The sequence below is a fragment of the Rhinoraja longicauda genome, chromosome 35 (assembly GCF_053455715.1).
Source record: "Rhinoraja longicauda isolate Sanriku21f chromosome 35, sRhiLon1.1, whole genome shotgun sequence".
Taxonomy (NCBI): Eukaryota; Metazoa; Chordata; class Chondrichthyes; order Rajiformes; family Arhynchobatidae; genus Rhinoraja; species Rhinoraja longicauda.
Genome location: NC_135987.1, coordinates 16,276,408 through 16,295,098, shown reverse-complemented (window position 1 = coordinate 16,295,098; position 18,691 = coordinate 16,276,408). Strand labels below are relative to the sequence as shown.

The following is an 18,691-nucleotide window of genomic DNA, read 5'->3' as shown; positions in this document are numbered from 1 at the left end:
CTGCATATTCATGTACTTATGCAAAAGCCTCTTAAACCACACCGGCATATCTGCCTCCACCACCAACCCTGGCAGCGCCTTCCAGATATGCACCACTCTGTGTTAATCTGACTGTCAATTCAATAAATTAACTACTGGCCTACATTTAGCTATTCTACATATGTATGTGTATGCTTACAAGTGTGTGCGTGTGTGTGCGTGCGTGTGCGTGCGTGTGTATGCGTGTGCATGTGAGCAACGTGATTGTGTGTCGTAAGGTAATATGACAGTCAGAGAGTGGTGAAGGTGTGGAATTCTCTGCCTCAGAAGGCAGTGGAGGCCAGTTCGTTGGATGCTTTCAAGAGAGAGCTGGATAGAGCTCTTAAGGATAGCGGAGTGAGGGGGTATGGGGAGAAGGCAGGAACGGGGTACTGATTGAGAGTGATCAGCCATGGCCGCATTGAATGGCTGTGCTGGCTCGAAGGGCTGAATGGCCTACTCCTGCACCTATTGTCTATTGTCTATTGACAACAGGTCGTTCGGCCCACCATGTCCATGCCAACCTCTTTGCCTATCTACACCATTACCATTTTCCACATTAGAACAGTACTCTTCGATGTCCATCTATTTTACTAAGTATCTAAATAACTCCTAGATGTAGTCATTGTACCCAACTTGGGACAACCTACTCCGACAGTGAGTTCCATATGTGAGCTGCTCTTTGGTGTGCAGGAAGCCTTTACTCTCAGATCCCCTTTTAAAACTTCTTCCTCTCACCTTTAAACATATACCTACATGGTTTCAATACCTCTATGACAGGATAAATATTCTGTCCGTATATATTATGCCTCATAATCTTATATACTTCACTTAGGGGAAGAACAATGGAGGACCCGGCGTGGCGGGACTGCCGTGAGGGAGGGGGGAGGTTGGGGAGAACAAAGGAGGAGCTGGCACGGGATACTCTGTAACTCTGTAAGTGCCATCTATGTGACGACTATTTGCGTTCCTTGGGGAAGCAAGCAAAGAATTTCACTGTGAATTTTCACATGTGACAATAAAGTATTCATTAATTCAGGTCATCATCACTTTCCTTTACTTCATGGAAAACAAGCCCAATCTATCCATTCTCTCTCCACAACCAACGTCCTCCAATTCAGGGAACGTCCTATTGAATCCCTCTGCCCTCTCTCCAGAGTGTGTGTGTGTTCCCTTGCGTGCGTGTGCGTGCAAGCGTGCGTGTGTGCGTATGTGTGCATGTGAGTGTGCACATGTGCACACGTATTTTGATGTATGCACTCAGTTGCTTCAGGGGCCTATGTTTACTAACCTTTGCGTGCATGCGTGCATGGTTACATATCGTAAGCACCCTTGTAAAACCGCCTCGTCATACCACATTTCTGCGTGTGGATTTCACAATGCTGATCTAAGAGGAATGTTAATACGTGGTTGAAAATATTTACTGGAGGAATTTGTTTACTGCACAATGGACAATGACATTATCTGGATCAGAATTGCAGATCACAAAGAAAAGTATTGTGTTTGTACAGCAAATCATTGTGTTATTCGCCCAGCACCTTATCATATCACAACGCACTCTGAAGGGCAGCGGGTGTTGAGTGTTAAAGCATTTTGTACAAAACAAGGTCCAAAAATTAAACTGTTTCTCATTGAGAACAAAATGTTGAACATCCCGAGTGAAGTCCCCTTGGGTGTCAACATCCTTCACAAGCTCCCGTCTTCCTTGACAATGTACGTACTTGGTGCGTTTAGCCTTGTTTGTAACAGTCAGTTTACCAGTACGCCTACCCTGCCTGGAGATGAAGTAGGGGTGGGGACTTGGGGCGTTGCACAAATTAAATAATGCACCTTGGAACCACAAGACATTAACAAAAAACTTGTTAAATCTGTGCACTTTTAAAAAAGTCCAAGCTTTTCTCTTGGTCCTTCACTCAGAGGGAGGTGTGTATGTGGAATGAACTGACAGAGTTGAGACAGGTAAGCATTTAAAAGATACTTGGACAGGTACATGGATAGGAAAGGTTTAGAGGGATAAGGACCAAATGCAGGCAGATGGAACTAGTTTAGCTGGGGCATCTTATCGGAATGGACGAGTTGGGCCAAAGGGCCTGTTTCTGTGCAGTAAGACCCTTTGAGTCCATGGACAGCTCACACACACACACTGCTCCTAGTATCTTAGAATCATCGAGTCATACAGCTTGGAAACAGGCCCTTCGGCCCAACTTGCCCACAACATGCCCCATCTACACTAGTCCCACCTGCCTGCATTTGGCATATATCCCTCTAAACCATGTACCTGTCCCCATTTCCGCAGGTACCTGTGAATTTTGCCCCAGTGGAAAAGAAACCCTCCAGCAGTCAGTGTCATTTCCCACTCTGTGGCTCCATGCACCTCAATCTCCCTGCCTGTTCCACCATCTCCCCCACAATTTGTTACCGGCAGCAGGGTAATGCCCCTTGCTCCAGGCACCCCACACTAACATCAATGGGCCCAGAACTGATCGCTGAGGAGCCTGGCTTCTGTTCTGACACTGCTCAAGGAATCAACACCCTCTGCACTCGGACTCAGCTGCTTACTCACAGGTTTAAGAGTTCTGCACTTTGATCTTATAATCGTCTGTGCGTTACTGTGTCAAAGGTCATGGCTGAGGTCTAAGTGGATTAAACCTGCCGGACTCCCTCATCCCTCGTGTCAGCTGACAATGTCATATCATCAAAGCACCGGAATAGGCTTGTCGAGTGAGGTCTTACACCTGTGTGACTATGTTGACATCCCCTTCAGTCTTGTGAGGACTTCCATCTTGATTTTCTGAGTGTAAAAACCCCACATCAGATCCCCCCTCACTTGCTGGGAGCACATATCATGTAACCAAACAAGCCCACAGCATTAACAGGGAGGTCTTCAGCATGAAATCCCAGGCTGTCAATAGCCCTGGTTTGAACTCACGTCAGATGCAGAATAGACAGATTTTTAACCCTTCATTCCCTGATTTCCAATCCCATCCAACTTTGTTTCAAAACCTACATTGATTTTTTTTTCATCTTTCCTCTCTTTCAGCTCGACTTTCCTGCTCAATATTCCTCAGAAGACATGCTTCAAAGAAAGAGTCACCAATTTCACAGGCCCCTGCTCTGGTGTAGCCCAGTTTGAACCTGTAGCCCTGAATCCTGTTGGTGCTGCAATCACCACTCTGTGCTAACCTCTGCATTGATCAATGTGAATTCCTTCTTCCTGTTAATCTCCTTAACTCATTTCAATAGGGGATACTTCTCAGCTTGATTTAGAAGCATTCACACAAGGGAATCATTTAACGCATTCTCTGCTAAGACATTATCATGCCTCTCCAGACACAATAATCCAGAACTTCATTGTTCCCATCAACATCTGCTTTTTATAGGAATTTTTTACTTGCTATTTTTATACTCGCCAAGATCTTGGTCTTGTTTACCCTCTTTCATTCTTTCTTGTCTAACTATGGCCAGTGCTACAGCAACAACAAGCAAATTAGAGAGGATTTACTGGGGACTATGAGTTTTCAGCAATTGCACGATTTTCTAGTCCATAACTCCATCCTCATTCCATGATGACTGGTTTACTATCACGGAGGCACGCAGCACGGAAATGTGCCCTTCAGCCCATTGTTGTGAGGTTCGGGATGGGGATTGAGTCTTCTCAGTCCTAATATGAGGAAGCTCTGGGGAGATTGGGGAGTAGTTGTTGAATCTCTTCCACTGTGGCAAAGTTTGTTGAAGAGCAAGAAGGGTGGGGGTGTAGACCATGGGGTGGGACCACACACGCTGGCCTGTACATGGTGTCATGGCAGCGTGACCAGAGAAAAAAAACATTGCAGCTGGGTTTTCAAGGTGCTTTTGTACTTCTGAGTTCAAATGCCTGTGGCAAAAATACCTAGTGTCTATTTACAGACTAGACATTGGCTCCATGATGCTTTCCTTTGCAAATGTGAGTGGAACACAAAATCAATAAAGTCTGATGTCAGAGCCAAATGTCAGCAGCAACGTGTCAGCCTTATGGACCACGTGAAGCTCCGTTGTACACACCTCCCTGTGCGTGTGGAGGTAACCCAGTGCATATAGTCTAAGGCACCATCACAAAATTACTGGTACCTTCCTCAGGAGTTATCTCAACAACCACCTTGAATGTAAGATCATTCCCTTCCTGATTTTGCTTTGGACCAGGTGCCTGTATTGGACTTTTATTTGCCTCCTAGAATTCAATAGGGAGGAGATTAGGGGGGATATTAGACACAAGGAGAGGTTAGACACACTTGGGTTGTTTTCTTTAGAATGCCGGAGGTTGAGGAGAGATCTAAAAATAGAAGAATATAAAATGATGTGAGGTATAGATGGGATAGACAGTCAGAACTTTTTTACCAAGATGGAAATGTCAAAGACTTAAGGGTGGTAAGGTGGCACAGTTGCTGCCTTACAACGCCAGAGAACCGGGTTTGATCCTGACCACAGGAGTTGTCTGTATGGAGTTTGTACGTTCTCCCTGTGACCGCGTGGGTTTTATCCGGATGCTCCGGTTTCCACCTACATTCAAAAGAAGTGCAGATTTGTAGGTTAATTGGCTTCTGTAAATTGTCCTTCGTGTGTAGAATAGAACTAGTGTACGGGTAATCACTGGTTGGCATGGACTCAGTGGGCCAAAGGCCCTGTTTCCACGCTGTATCTCTAAAACCAAACTGAAAATTTAAACTAGATGACATAGCTTTAAAGTGAAAGGGACAAAGTTTAAAGTGAATGCGTGGGACAAGTTATTTTATACATAGGGTGCTGGGTGCCTGGAATACGCTGCCAGGGGCGGTAGTGGAGACAGATATAATGGCAGCATTTAAGAAGCTTTTAGAGAGGAGCAGGGAATGGAGGAATATGGATCACATGCAGGCAGATGAGATTGGTTTATCTGGACATAATTTCCGCCACAAACATCGTTGGCTGAGAACCCGTTGCTGTGCTGTTGTATGTTTAGAGTTTGTTTGTTTGGTGTTGGTGGGTGTAGTGGAGGAAAGGCAGGTGGATGCAGGAGATGCCTTGACTTTCCAATCTAATCCGAGCAGGCCACATTTCCATCCTGTGCAAAGACCGCACAGGAAGAATTTTTATCTAAATTTCCTGATAAAGCGTCTCTCTTTTAAGTGCTCAGCAACCCATTTTTGTCTACTTTCCCTCTTTGCATCCAGCAAGCCCACGGGCAGATTCATGAACCCTGCCCCACAGAGTAGTTCCTGCAATCAGCTTCAGGTCTTCATAAATCTTGAAAAGAGAGGAAGGGAGGAATGGCAGAGGGCCGTAACACCAGCCCAGCTCAGAGACAGGCCCTTCCGCCCATCAAGTCTGCGCAAACCATCAACACCCATTTTGTATCCTACCCCATTTTATGCCACCCACATTTCCAACACCTCCCCCTGGACCTTACCACTCATCTACACATCGGGGGTAATTTGCAGCAGCCAGTTGAACTACTAACACGCACATCTTTGGGATGTGGGAGGAGACCAGAGCGCTGGATAAACGGACACTCTTACATTGGAGATTGTGCAAAGTCCACACAGACGGCACCAGAAATCAGAATTGAACCTGTGTTATTGGAGCAGCAGTTCTGTTAGCTGCACCACCGTGCTACACACAGCGTCGCAATTCGCCCAGGCTAGCTGAGTGACGTCTTTAAGTGATCGCCCTCAATCATCCTGGGTGGCAGGGATACCAGGAACAACGGCATCCCTGAGCACTTGGAAGGCTTTTTCATTGATTGCGATGCTTCTCAATCTGCGGGCTGTGTGTGAATCTCCAAGGAACGTTTCCAATTCCGGAGTGTTAGAGATAGGAATTTACCTCTTTAAAGCATCAAGAAGCAAGCTGAAAGTAGACGCATTAAGAAGCTTAAAGTCATTAGGCAGTATAATGATGTGCACGATTCATTAATCTCAACAGAGGAGGACTTCACAGAGTAAATGCTGAGAAGCTGTATCTCACAGCTGGAGTGTTTTGGTTCCACAAGTTTGGCCACTTAGGTCGGAGCTGAAACGTCTCTTCACTTAGGAGATGATAAATTGTCCAATTCTGCTGCCCCAGAGGACCATGAATGGTCAGTTGATGGTCAGAGGTTGGAAGGGAATGGAGGGTTTTAGGATCAGGCAGGAAAGTGGACCATGCTCGATCTAATTACCGGGTGGAGCATGCCCAGAGGGCTGAATTACTAACTGCTCCTCATATTTTTCATTTTTTTAAGGCTGCATTTAAGTTCAGATGTTTTTGTGCTCTGGCGTAACATACTGTAATTTCTGTGTAAATTGTTCCAAGAAATGATGATGTCAAACACTGGGTGTTGCAGGATAGGACTGGGCTATTATTAATGTTGTTCTGCAGTTGTTAATACTTAAATCCATTGCACTCCAAGGTATACGGCATGTTATGGCAAAGCAGCATTTAGATAAGTTCACCCTCCCTCAATAAAACGCCATTCACAAAATCGGCCAGATTTACAAAATGCACTGTTGTCCAATCAGTGAAATTTGAAATATGTGGGCTTCCACTTTCTTTCCCAACTCTGTGTGGTATTATCAGCAATCTTCCTTTCACTGTCAGAGTTCTTTTGCAGAACCCCAGTCCAAAATATGCTCGAAATTCCAGGCTTAAAGTGGAGAACATAAAGTGCTTTATTCAATTCTGTTTCCCCCCAGATTGCTCCTGCCTGCATACAGGGTAGCTGACCCTTTGACTAAACATGCCTCAAAGCTTGGCGGGCACATTTAGATTTCTTTATTAAATTTACATAATGGAAAGATTAATTGGCCTAATCCAATAACATGTCATACCCAATTAGACTAACAGTTACACTTGTGCAAGTTCAGTAAGGCATCCACTTCCTGTGCTTTGCAAGAGAATTTGCTGATTTGTATTTAGTTAATGAGGGCAGTTTGCAGGTTTGTTGTATCTGATGACCTCATTTTGATGCCCCTCAAGTTTCATCAATGCCTCAGTTTGCCTCGATGTCACTTCAGGTCCAGCCCAGGAACGTTAATACACAGAAGGGTGTCATTGGTCCAGGAGAACTGCACTGTCAAAGGTGCTCAATCCTTGCAGAATGTTGCACCATAGGCTGTTTGGCCTGTCGAGTCTATCCTAGCTCCTAGGCAGAACAGCCATTGTGCATTCAACAACATTGTTTCAGTTTCAGTTAAGTTTATTGTCACGTGCACCGAGGTACAGTGAAAAACCTTTTGTTGCGTGCTATCCAGTCGACGGAAAGACAATACGTGATTACGATGGAGCTATTTACCGTGTACAGATACATGATAAGGGAATAACCTTCAGTGCAAGGTAAAGCCAACAAAGTCCGAACAAGGATAGTCCGCGGGTCACCAATGAGGTAGATAGTAGCTCAGCACTGCTCTCTGGTTGTGGTAGGATGATTCAGTTGCCTGATAACAGCTGGGAAGAAACTGTCCCTGAATCTGGAATCACACCTTTTGCCAGATGGGAGAGGGGAGAAGAGGAAGTGGCCAAGGTGTGACCCTTCCTTGATTATGCTGCTGGCCTTGCCGAGGCAGTGTGGTATAAATGGCATCAATAGAAGGGAGGTTGGTTTGTGCGATGGTCTTGACTGTGTCCACAATTTGTTGGCACAAATCTCTGTTGTAGAATCATTTGATGTTCAAATATCAGTGTAAGGCTCTTTCGAATTTTCTTTAGTTGAAGTGTTCAAACTTCTCTTAAACAGATTCTATCCGGATGTTCCTCATATAATTGCCATATAATTGCTTTGATGCTGTTTAGGCAGTCCTTTTGTGCAGGATGATCCCATAAAGAGTGCGTGAGGTAGGTAAAGTGGGATGTCTTTTTGCTGGCGGCTTGTTTGAATCATGGGCTGGTGCAGCACTATAGAAGGCCTCTTTGCCCACCGTGCCTGTAGTTGCAGATATGGGTGAGGGGGAGCCAGTGGAATGGTGACCTGGGCACCTGGAGTCACTGAGGGAATGTTCACATCTTAGTTTAGTTTCGTTTAGTTTAGCACTACAACATGGAAACAGGTTCTTTGGCCCACTGAGTCCGTGCTGACCAGTGACCCTTGCACACTTACACAATCCTATATAGATTAGGGATAATTTAAGGTATCACAAAATCCTGGAGTAACTCAGCAGGTCAGGCAGCATCTTAGGAGAGAAGGAATGGGTGACGTTTAGGGTCGAGACCCTTCTTCAGACTGATTTACATTTACAAGCTAAATAACCACCTACAAACCTGTAAGTCTTTGGAGTGTGGGAGGAAATCCGGAGCACCCGGAGAAAACTCACGCAGGTCACGGGGAGAGCGTACAAGAGAAATATCCATTCGTGCAGCAGCTTTAACAGAGCAAAATGTTTCCTCGTAGCAATTGGTTATGTGATAACACATTAAAATACTAAGCCAAAGCTGCACCAGAAAAGATGGCCAAAAGTTTGGCCAAAGAGAAAGGGTCCAATATATGTAGGAAGGAACTGCAGATGCTGGTTTAAACTAAAGATAGACACAAAAAGCTGGAGTAACTCGGCGGGTCAGGCAGCATCTCTGGAGAAAAGGGTAATCCGAAGAAGAGTCTCGACCCGAAACGTCACCTATTCCATTTCTCCAGAGATGCTGCCTGACCTGCTGAGGTACTCCAGCATTTTGTGAATAAATCTCCAGAGATGCTGCCTGACCCGCTGAGTTACTCCAGCTTTTTGTGTCTATGATATGGTCCAATAAATGTTTTAAAGGAGAAAAGAGCTACCAGGAGAGTTAGGGAGGGAAGCCTATTTTCAGTTTGACTTATTATTCCGGGAAATTTCCTGGGTTGGTAAGTGAAGCTTCAAAAAGGAGAAGTGCTACTGTGTGTACTGACAATGAGTCAAGGATTTTCCTACGCTGTTTATAACCAGGGGGATTTTGAGACTGTCCCTACCGTGGGTGTTCAGTTCTGGCTGCTGCCTGCTCTCTGGGAGGTGCTATAGAACATGATCCTTCTCAGTGAAGTACTGTTGGGTCGGTTACTTTGCAAAGGAGGCAGTAGAGAGGGGGAAATAAGAGTGGGACGGGCTAAAGTCTTATTGACAAAGTCTGAGCTGATCACACACTCACTCACACACAGTCGGTGCATCCAGAGAGAGAGATAGACGGGCCGGGTAACCCCAGCGGGGAATTTCATTTGGGGAAGTTCGATTCACTTGATCTGTGGCTCCCTGAGCCCGGCTTGTTCAGTATCTGACTGAGCCACGCAGAGAGAGAGACAGACAGACCTGCCACTGCAAAGGATGAGGGTAAGTCCTCGTTTTATTTCATTCAGTGTAAGGCTCTTTCAGATGTTCTTTAAGTTGAAGTGTTCAAACTTCTGATAAACAGATTCTATCCACAAAATGCTGGAGTAACTCAGCAGGTCAGGTCTTGCTGCCTGACCTGCTGAGTTACTCCAGCATTTCTGTGAATAAATACCTTCGATTTGTACCAGCATCTGTAGTTATTTTCTTATACAACAGATTCTTCACACAGAGAGTGGTGAGTCTGTGGAATTCTCTGCCACAGAGGGTAGTTGAGGCCAGTTCATTGGCAATATTTAAGAGGGAGTTAGATGTGGCCCTTGTGGCTAAAGGGATCAGGGGGGTATGGAGAGAAGGCAGGTACAGGTTACTGAGCTGGATGATCAGCCATGATCATATTGAATGGCGGTGCAGGCTCGAAGGGCTGAATGGCCTACTCCTGCACCTATTTTCTATGTTTCTATGTCTATGTTTCTATCCCGTCTTTTCCTCAGCACTAATGTTTGTGTCTGTGGTATACATCCCTCCTTTGGTTTCTGTGTTCCTTTGTACCAGCTCCTACATGTGTACAGTAAACATTCCCCACCCTCTAGACCTGTGTAGTCAGTGCACTTGTACAGACAGGGAAGGGTGCATCGGTCTCTCCCTTGGTAAAGAGACTTGGTTTTAACACAGAGAGTGAACTTGGACAGGTTGCAAAACAGGTGCATTGCCTCCTGATACACAAAGCTCAGAGCCGTGCTAATTCGTGAAACTGTGTGTCGTTCACTGGTTGAAGCGGGACTTGTTTATTTTGTGCTTCCCCGCTGCTAACTCCTGAATAAACACTGGGTGGATGGGGATGGGGATGGGTCTTTTCCAGCCTTCTTCTCCCGTACAGTACAGTCTGTCTCCGTTCCAACTCCCTCTACGTACGGTGCAAAGATGTGCCGGGGAGAGCCTGCGAAACCTATATCAGCGTAAAGACATGTTGATCCAAACTAATCATCCATTACAATGCTGGGGGAGCTCAGCACTGTCAGAGGTGTCATCTTCCCACTGGGACATTAAACTGAGGTGGATGTAGAAGATCCAGTGGCAGAATCTAAGGAAGATTGGGGCAGCCTAGCCTGATGTTGCTGCTAGTACTTAGTTCTGGAAACTAAAACAAAGTAACTGGCTTCTTACTGTGGTTATTGTCTGTGAATCCTGCTATACATCACATAATCTGCTACATAACAACTGTGCCTAACAACAGAGCCTACACTGGCCTTTCAAAGGGTATGACTGTTGATTCTTGCCCTATATTTAACTTGGTGCTGACGTCTTGTGTGTGTACACAAGCCCCTGTTCCCCTCAGTACTGATCGGGTAACAGGGTCAGTGGCTTGTATTGCTTTGCCATGTTACAGCTGTACTTGAACTGGTGCCTGCTGTGAGCTTCAGTAACTGTTTACTCAGATCATCAGCTGACTGCTTCACAGATTACAGACCTCCACCTTTATATAATTTTAGTACCAAACTAGGAATGCAGATCACACTTGGAGTTAATCTGATGTCGGGACAAAATTGAATTGAATTGAATTGAATAAATTTTATTAGCCAAGTATGTATGCATACAAGGAATTTGCCTTGGTGCTTTGCTCGCAAGTAACAACACGACATAGAGTAAACAAGTACTGTAATTGTACCATGCACTGCTCCAAAAGATGTGCGTTTAAGGTGCTAATCACATCCTTGGTTTGCCCCGAAGAACTTTCCATCCAAGTGAGGGGAATGCGCCCATCGTTGTAATGTAAAGAGCGTGGCTCCTGGATTGTGCTCAGAGAGTAGTGTGGTCACCAGCAGACTGTGTGAGTTGTTAGCAAAGTTGTGTTGAGTGTCAGTACCCTCATAGTGTAACAGGAACTTCACAGATCACCCATCGGCATCTTTATGGAATTGTAGTACCAAACTGGGAACACGGATCCCACTTGGAACTTAGATCCACTGATCTGATGGAAGGAAAACATCAGATCAGGTCCGAGATAGACACAAAATGCTGGAGTAACTCAGCGGGACAGGTAGCATCTCTTTGAGAGAACGAATGGGTGACGTTTCGGGTCAAGACCTTTCTTCAGACAGAGTCGGGGAGAGGGAGACTAGAGATATGGAGGGGTAAGGTGTGATCCGAGCTCAGGTTCAACAATGGAGCAGGAGTGGCGATCCAGATTCTGTGCGTGGATTTTGAATCGAAATCGACAGAGGCGAGTTAAAGCCCAAGCATGCCAACACTGGCACTCAGTCCTCTGGCTGCCTGGTCTTCTGATTATTTCCAGCGTTCTCTATTCTAGTTCAGACTTCCAGTATCTGCAGTAATTTGATTCCGGGACACTTTAGAGGGCCTGGCCACTCCTTCTACAGATGCTGCCTGACCCGCTGAGTGACTCCAAAACCCCATTCTGCACACCCTCCCACCCTAGATTGATGTGTAGACAAGCTGCAAGGGTTACAGAGCTCCAGGTGCATTGTAGTTCCATCGCCTCTGGAACAGGCTGCCTACACTCTAAGCATGTACATGTCGTTCCCTACAGCCGTATCCCCAACTTGGCCAAGATGAAGTGAGATAGTTGTGTATTTTTAACGCGGTGCATTCACAAGATGTTTGATGAGCTGTGAGCAACTTGCTGGAATGTGAATCAGGCACTCTGTCTCTTCCTGTATTGGTCAATAGATGCTTCAGGAATGATCCAACTATTTTCCTTTTGGTTTGCTCCCTTCGTTCACTGCAAGACTTGGAGCCAATCATTATCCTGAGGGTGGCCGTTGTTGCTGCTTTGTCAGCTGACGAGCGGTTTAGCCCCTCCTTGTCCCTCTTCACTGACAGCTCTGACTTCAGTCTTGGGTTTTTAGTTTAGTTTAGTTTAGAGATACATCGTGGAAACAGGCCCTTCGGCCCACCATGTCCGCGCTGACCAGCGATCCCTGCACACCAGCACTATCCCACACACACTAGGGGCAATTTACAAGTTTATCAAAGCAAATGAACCTACAAACCTGTACGTCTTTGGAGTGTGGGAGAAAATCAGAGTACCCGGAGAAAACCCACGTGGTCACAGGGAGTACGTCCAAAATCTGTACAGATAGCACCCATAGTCAGGATCAAACCTGGGTCTCTGGCGCTGTGAGGTAGCAACTCTACCATTACACCACCAGGCCGCTAATCAAATGGACTTGACTTTTCCCCAACAAACAAAAGGTTTGATATCATTGTTCACCAATTCTTTTTAGAAAAGTGTGAGCATTTTAGTGAATGGCAAACATTTTCTGGGCAACACAGAGTCAATATAGAGAGTTCTCTAGTGACTCAGGTTCAATGCTGACTTCCCGCACTGTATGTGTGAAGTTTGCACATTCTCCCTGTGATCAAATGGGCCCCCTGGTTTCCTTCTACATCTCACAGTATCAGTGGGTTAATTGGCCACTGTAAATTAGCCCCCAGTTGTAAGTGGCTGATAGGAGAATCAGAGGCAGTTGAAGGGTGTGAGAGAGGATCGGTCATGGGGAAATTAGTGGGGGGAATGGGAAGGACAGGATTGCTTTGAGACTGGCCAAGACCTGATGGGCCAAATGGCCTTGTTCTGTGTTGTAAGAAAAGATGGATGAGAGTGTTTCTGTTGGTGAGTTTGGCTTCTGAAACTGCTGCTGTCAATTTGGTGAAAGTTCTCCTGCAGTGCTGTTGTCTGACGATTTAGACACAGCCATGATGGAATGTCAATCTTTCCACAGTCACAATACGGAGGGAAAGTTGGAGAAGGCAGTGTTCTCATAAACATGTTTGTACAATAACATTGTACAGTTTTGTTTCCAGGCATCTGTGTTCAGTGCATACTCATTGTGCTTTGGAATTGGGGTGGTATGTTCTTGTTGAGCCCTGATACATCCAGATAATCCAAAATTAAATTCTGATTGGAGCAAACAATAACTCTGGTGGAAACACTGTCACAGAGAGGCAAAGAAATTTCAAATTTCAGTCATTGGCCATCAACCTACCTGAACTTTAGTTTTCAGTTTAGAGATACAGCGCGGAAACAGGCCCTTTCGGCCCACCGGGTCCACGCCGAACAGCCATCCCTGCACATTAAAACTATCCTATACCCACTAGGGACAATTTTTACATTTACCAAGCCAATTAACCTACAAACCTGTACGTCTTTGGATGTGAGATGTCACCCACGGCACAGTCCTTAACACTTGTCTCCTCCCTGACAATCGGACTGGAGACCACTCACCTGTGGAGGTTCTCTGTTGATTGATTGCAAGATACAGCATGGAAACAGGTCCTTCGGGCCTACCAAGCCCAGACTGACCATCGATCACTCGTTCACATTAGTTCTATGTTTTCCCACTTTCTCACCCACTCCCGTGCACATTCGGGGCAATTTACAGAGCTACATTAATCTAAAAACACCTTGCACCTTTGGGATCTGGAAGGAAACCGGAGCATCCGGAGTAAGCCCACGCAGTTACAGGGAGAATGTACAAACTCCACACCGGTAGCACCCGAGGTCAGGATCGAACCCAGGTCTCTGTCACTGTGAGGCAGCAACTCTACCAGCTGTGTCACTGTGCTCCAGTGCTCTGAATGTGCTGTCCAGTTAATCTCACCCTTTACTCATGGCTGTCCAACATCTTTCCGTTGTAAGGGACCTAAACAGTCCCCAAAATCAGGAGGGATTCTGCTCCCTCTGCAATGGTTCACATCTGACAATCACAATCATACTTTATTAGCCAAGTATGTTTTGCAACATGCGAGGAATGTCATTTGCCATACAGTTATAACTCCCGACCGGTCTCAACCCGAGACTGCGAGCTCCTTGATGTTAAAGTCCACAGGCCGTGTTGGAGTATCGATCCAGGCAAGGAATCGCACGCTCAGATGTTAAGTCCACGCCCTACCTGGGCTCAAAGTCAGTCCCAGGTAAGGCACTTGGACTTTGGCCAGGAAATGAAGCTTTCTTATCCACAAGGGGGAGCCCCATTCGGGTAGCAAGCTTTGTTTAGGAAGGTTTTCAAACCTCATTGTTAACTGGGAGTTAGCCTGTGCCTTTAAGATTTTCCAGGGACTTTAAAACTTTTTTTCTCAGCACTGGACCAGGGATCAGGAAGCAGCATTAATGAGGTCAGGGTTCCTGCCTCTGTATCTGAGATTGTTTTCTTTAACCTGCCCTGTGTTGGTCCTGACCACTGCTGTGTTTTGGTAGTGGGGCTTGCATCCTGCCGCGCAGAGCACACAATGCAGGGGTTAATCCAGGCTGATAAACAGGGACCTGGGAGTGGCTTGGGAAGCATTTGTTATCCAAACAGGACTTGTCCTCCTTTATCCAGACAGGGGTGCTCTGCTACTCTGCGTATTTTCTGTGAAAAGAACAGACTTGTCTTTCCCTTCGGAATTTTGGGACATGCCAGTGCTTTTCCAAATCTTTTCCCAAGCCTGGCCACAGCAATGATGCAGGAAAATAATGACGCATTTACAGAGCAAGATCCCACAACAGCAGTGAGATAAACAGCCAGATAACCTGCTTGGTTTTGAGAAAAATAAAACACAACCACAAACTGCTGGAAATATTAAAACAAAACTAAATGTTGGGAATGGTCGGCTTGCCTGACTGAATCTAATGCTTTGGATGATGTTGTTTCTGGCTTGTTTTCTTTACAAGATTGTACTTTTTCTGTTTTATAAATCCAATGAGGTTCCCTCCCCAGTTACCTACTGTCTAAATGTAGAAGACAGAACAGTACAACAGAGGAACAGGCCCTTCGGCCCACAATGTCCATGCGGAACATGATGCCAGGTTAAACTAATCTCCTTTGCCCTCGCGTGATTCCCTGCATATCCATCTGCCTATCTAAAAGCCATTGGATCAACAAATGATGCAAGGACTCATTCTCCATTGCACCTAAACAATCAGTCTGCCTTATTTTGTTTCCAGTCCATTGAATTGTCATTTTAGATAATGGATAGTCTATTTACGGGCAGCATGGTGGCCTAGCGGTAGAGTTGCTGCTGTACAGAGTTTGCAACGCCAGATACACGGGTTCTATCCCGACTATGGGTGCTGTCTGTATGGAGTTTGTACCTTCTCCCCGTGACTGCGTGGGTTTTCTCCAAGATTTTATGGTTTCCTCCCACACTCCAAAGACGAACAGGTTTGTAGGTTAATTGGCTTGGTGTATGTGTAAAAAATTGTCCCTTGTGTGTGTAGGATAGTATTAATGTGCGAGGATCACCGGTCGGTGTGGACTTGGTGGGCAAAGGGCCTGTTTCTGCGCTGTATCTCTAAACTAAACTAAAAACTAAACAGCAAGCGCTAAAAGCTTGACCAGCAAACAAGAGTTGGTAGAGAGTGAAGGAAGTATCAAAGGCAGAGACTCGGGTGTTAGGATGACCTAAGTAGGAAAGGAATAATAACACCTGCACTCCACTAGGTGTCTGCTGGTGAAGAACTAGGGATATTGATGGTGGTAGAAAAACACAGGTCATTACTGTCCCAGCCAGGAGAGAATGGCAAAAAATATGGTGGCCATTATCTGGGCCATTATCGGTAAGAGCTTGTTGTGTACAGACTGTCTGCCAGATTCCCTTACTATTCCATACTGAACATACTTGGTTATTATCTGTGGGAGCTGGCTGTATACGAATAGGCTGCCGAGCATCACTTCTTCACTTCAACGTACAGCACCGTTCAGCCCTTTGGCACTTCCCCAATTCATGAGAGATGCTTCAGAAAGGAAGGAATGTCACGATGAAATGAGAAGTGTGGCAGGTCTGAGTTGCTAACGCGTTCTCTTTCTTGTTTCAGGAAACTATGCCCCAAACACCAATCTTCCCAAGCATGCTTGGCACCAGCTGTGGCAGTCATGTGCAGCCAGACATGCAGGAGAAGTGTGGAGACCCAGTATACCAGGACGGCAGTCTGATCTCAGGATCCCTCGAGGCACTGATAGAGCACTTGGTACCCACGGTGGATTACTATCCTGATGTGAGTATTCTGCACAGGTCATTTCCCTCACTCCTTCACCAAGAAGAGGTTCTGTTAATTTAACTCAGAAGATTTAGATCAGGACTTTGGTTTTTTTGTTGGCCTTGTTAGAAATGAATCTTCCTAGCAGTGTTTGAGTTGAACATGGGTAATATTATGGATGAGAAATGGATGGTCTTGCCCAGTAAAGTCCTTTTCTCTGGGAGGGGGGGGGGACACACTAAAATCAGAATTCTGCAGAAGCTGAAAATCTGAAATAAAAACAGGAAATACTGGAAACCTTTAGCAGGTCATCTGTGGGAAGAGAAACCAAGTTAATGTTTCAGGTTGAGGAGTCTTTAAATGCAGTTTCTTTGGCCCATGTACAAGCCTGATCTTGGGTGCTGTCTGTGTGGAGTTTGCACGTTTTTGCTCCTGTTGCTCCAATTTCATCCCATTTCCCAAAGAGATGCGTGATGGTTGGTTAGTTTGTCCGAAGTGTTTGAATCTGGGAGGTTTGATGGGAGTGTGGGAAACATTAAATTGAGATGAGTGTAGTTAGGAGTTTGGTGGTTGGCGTGGACTTGATGGGCTGAACAATCCCCATCCATGCTATCTGACTCTATTTTAATTTTAGTATTTTATCCACATTATTTACCATGGGTTTGCACACCTGTTATAATCCTGCTTGTGACGTTTTGAGTTAAGTGACTGTAAGTTCAGGGCCACAGAGTGAATGAACGTTTATCTGTTCCCCTCTCTTCTGCACAGCGGACATACATCTTCACCTTCCTCCTGAGTTCGCGTGTCTTCATCCACCCTCAGGAGTTGCTGGCACGAGTCGGGCAGATTTGCACCAAGCAGCTGGAGACTGGATCGGAGGCAGATAAGGTACGAAGCTGAGAATGCCATCGTTGCCCTTCAGGCTGTGCATTTAGGTTTGTCAGGGGCAAGATAGACACACAATGCTGGAGTAACTCAGCAGGGCAGGCAGCAAGCCCTTCAAGTTGTCACCCAAAATATCAGGTGAAACCCATCTTCAACTGTCCCATGTATTACCTGCTCTGCCACTGGTGCGACATAGCACAATGTTACTGTTTACAGAATGTACAGCTGAAGCTCATTGATAACACCTCCCGAAACTCTGCCCCCTGCTGCCTGGGAGAGCAAAGTCAGCTGGCACAAGGGCACATCACCACCTTCCAGTACCGCTCCAAGTCCTGCATCATCCAGACCTGCAAATATAACGCTGGCTCTCTATCTGCACTGGGACTAAATCCCAGGACTTCTGACCCATCAACATTATGAAGACGTGACGAACTATAGATGCTGGAATCTTGAGCAAAGCAAAAAGTGCTGGAGTAACTCAGTGGTCCAGGCAGCATCTGTGGAAGGAATAGATGGGCGACGTTTACTTAGCATTTATCCGACTAAAGATGGGTCCTGAACCGAAACCTCGCCTATTCATTCCCTCCACAGTTGCTGCCCGATCCACTGCATTCCCCAGCACTTTGTCTTTAGACCATGGTGAAGATACCTTCAATTGACATGGAGTGTAGTGGTCCTATATGGCAGATCTTTAGGACCATTAGGAGGGTAACAGAGAATGTAACATATGTAACTGAAGTAAATTGACTCTTCTTCCCCCCCCCACCCCACCCACCCCACCCCGCACCCTCCACCCACTAGGGATGTTTACTTGGAATGCCCAGGGTCAGCATTTACTTTAGTTTATTGTCACGTGTACCAAGGCACAGTTAGTTAGACAGCAGTTCAGGACTGTTCTCTGGTTGTGGTAGGATGATTTTAAAAGAGAGTTAGATAGAGCTCTAGGGGCTAGTGGAATCAAGGGATATGGGGAGAAGGCAGGCACAGGTTACTGATTGTGGATGATCAGCCTGATCACAATGAATGGCGGTGCTGGCTCGAAGGGCCAAATGGCCTCCTCCTGCACCTGCTTTCTATGATTCAATTGCCTGATAACAGCTGGGAAGAAACTGTCCCTGAATCTGGAGCTGTGCGTTTTCACACTTCTGTACCTTTAGCCCCACGGAGAGGGGAGAAGTGGGAGTGGCCGGGATACACGGGCATTAGTACGCCGATGTGGCTTCTTAAAAAAATCCAAGTTCCTCTTTCCTTGCTGAAACAATTAACGCTCGGAAAACGAATGATAACTAAAGAGGCTGTGGTGTGCACAGGCTTGATGACAGGGGCGTGCGAGGAAGATTTGAAATGTGTCTGTGACAGGGGCTGGAAACGCCTGTGTCGGCAGCTCCAAGTGTGAAAGCTGTCAGTTCTGATGAAGCCGCTCACTGGGGATAATCTGTGAGACTGAAACGTGGTTTGAACAATGTCCCTGCGAAATATGGACGAGCTCCACTGGGAACAGAAGGGAGTTTTTACAGTTCTCGGGTTA

At 46.0% G+C, this 18,691-nt stretch overlaps 1 protein-coding gene across 8 annotated transcripts in view; it reads left to right on the top strand.

The window, feature by feature from the left end:
• LOC144609897 (ras-GEF domain-containing family member 1A-like) overlaps window positions 1–18,691 on the top strand; it is a 203,909-nt gene that overhangs the window by 162,326 nt on the left and 22,892 nt on the right. For 7 of the 8 annotated variants that reach the window (XM_078428283.1, XM_078428281.1, XM_078428284.1 and 4 more), the window contains 2 exons: window positions 16,117–16,296; window positions 17,047–17,166. In XM_078428283.1, the coding sequence (XP_078284409.1) occupies window positions 16,117–16,296; window positions 17,047–17,166 (300 nt within the window). Of the gene's footprint in view, window positions 1–9,069; window positions 9,300–16,116; window positions 16,297–17,046; window positions 17,167–18,691 lie in introns of those variants that run through there. The other variant, XM_078428285.1, reaches the window with a different exon arrangement.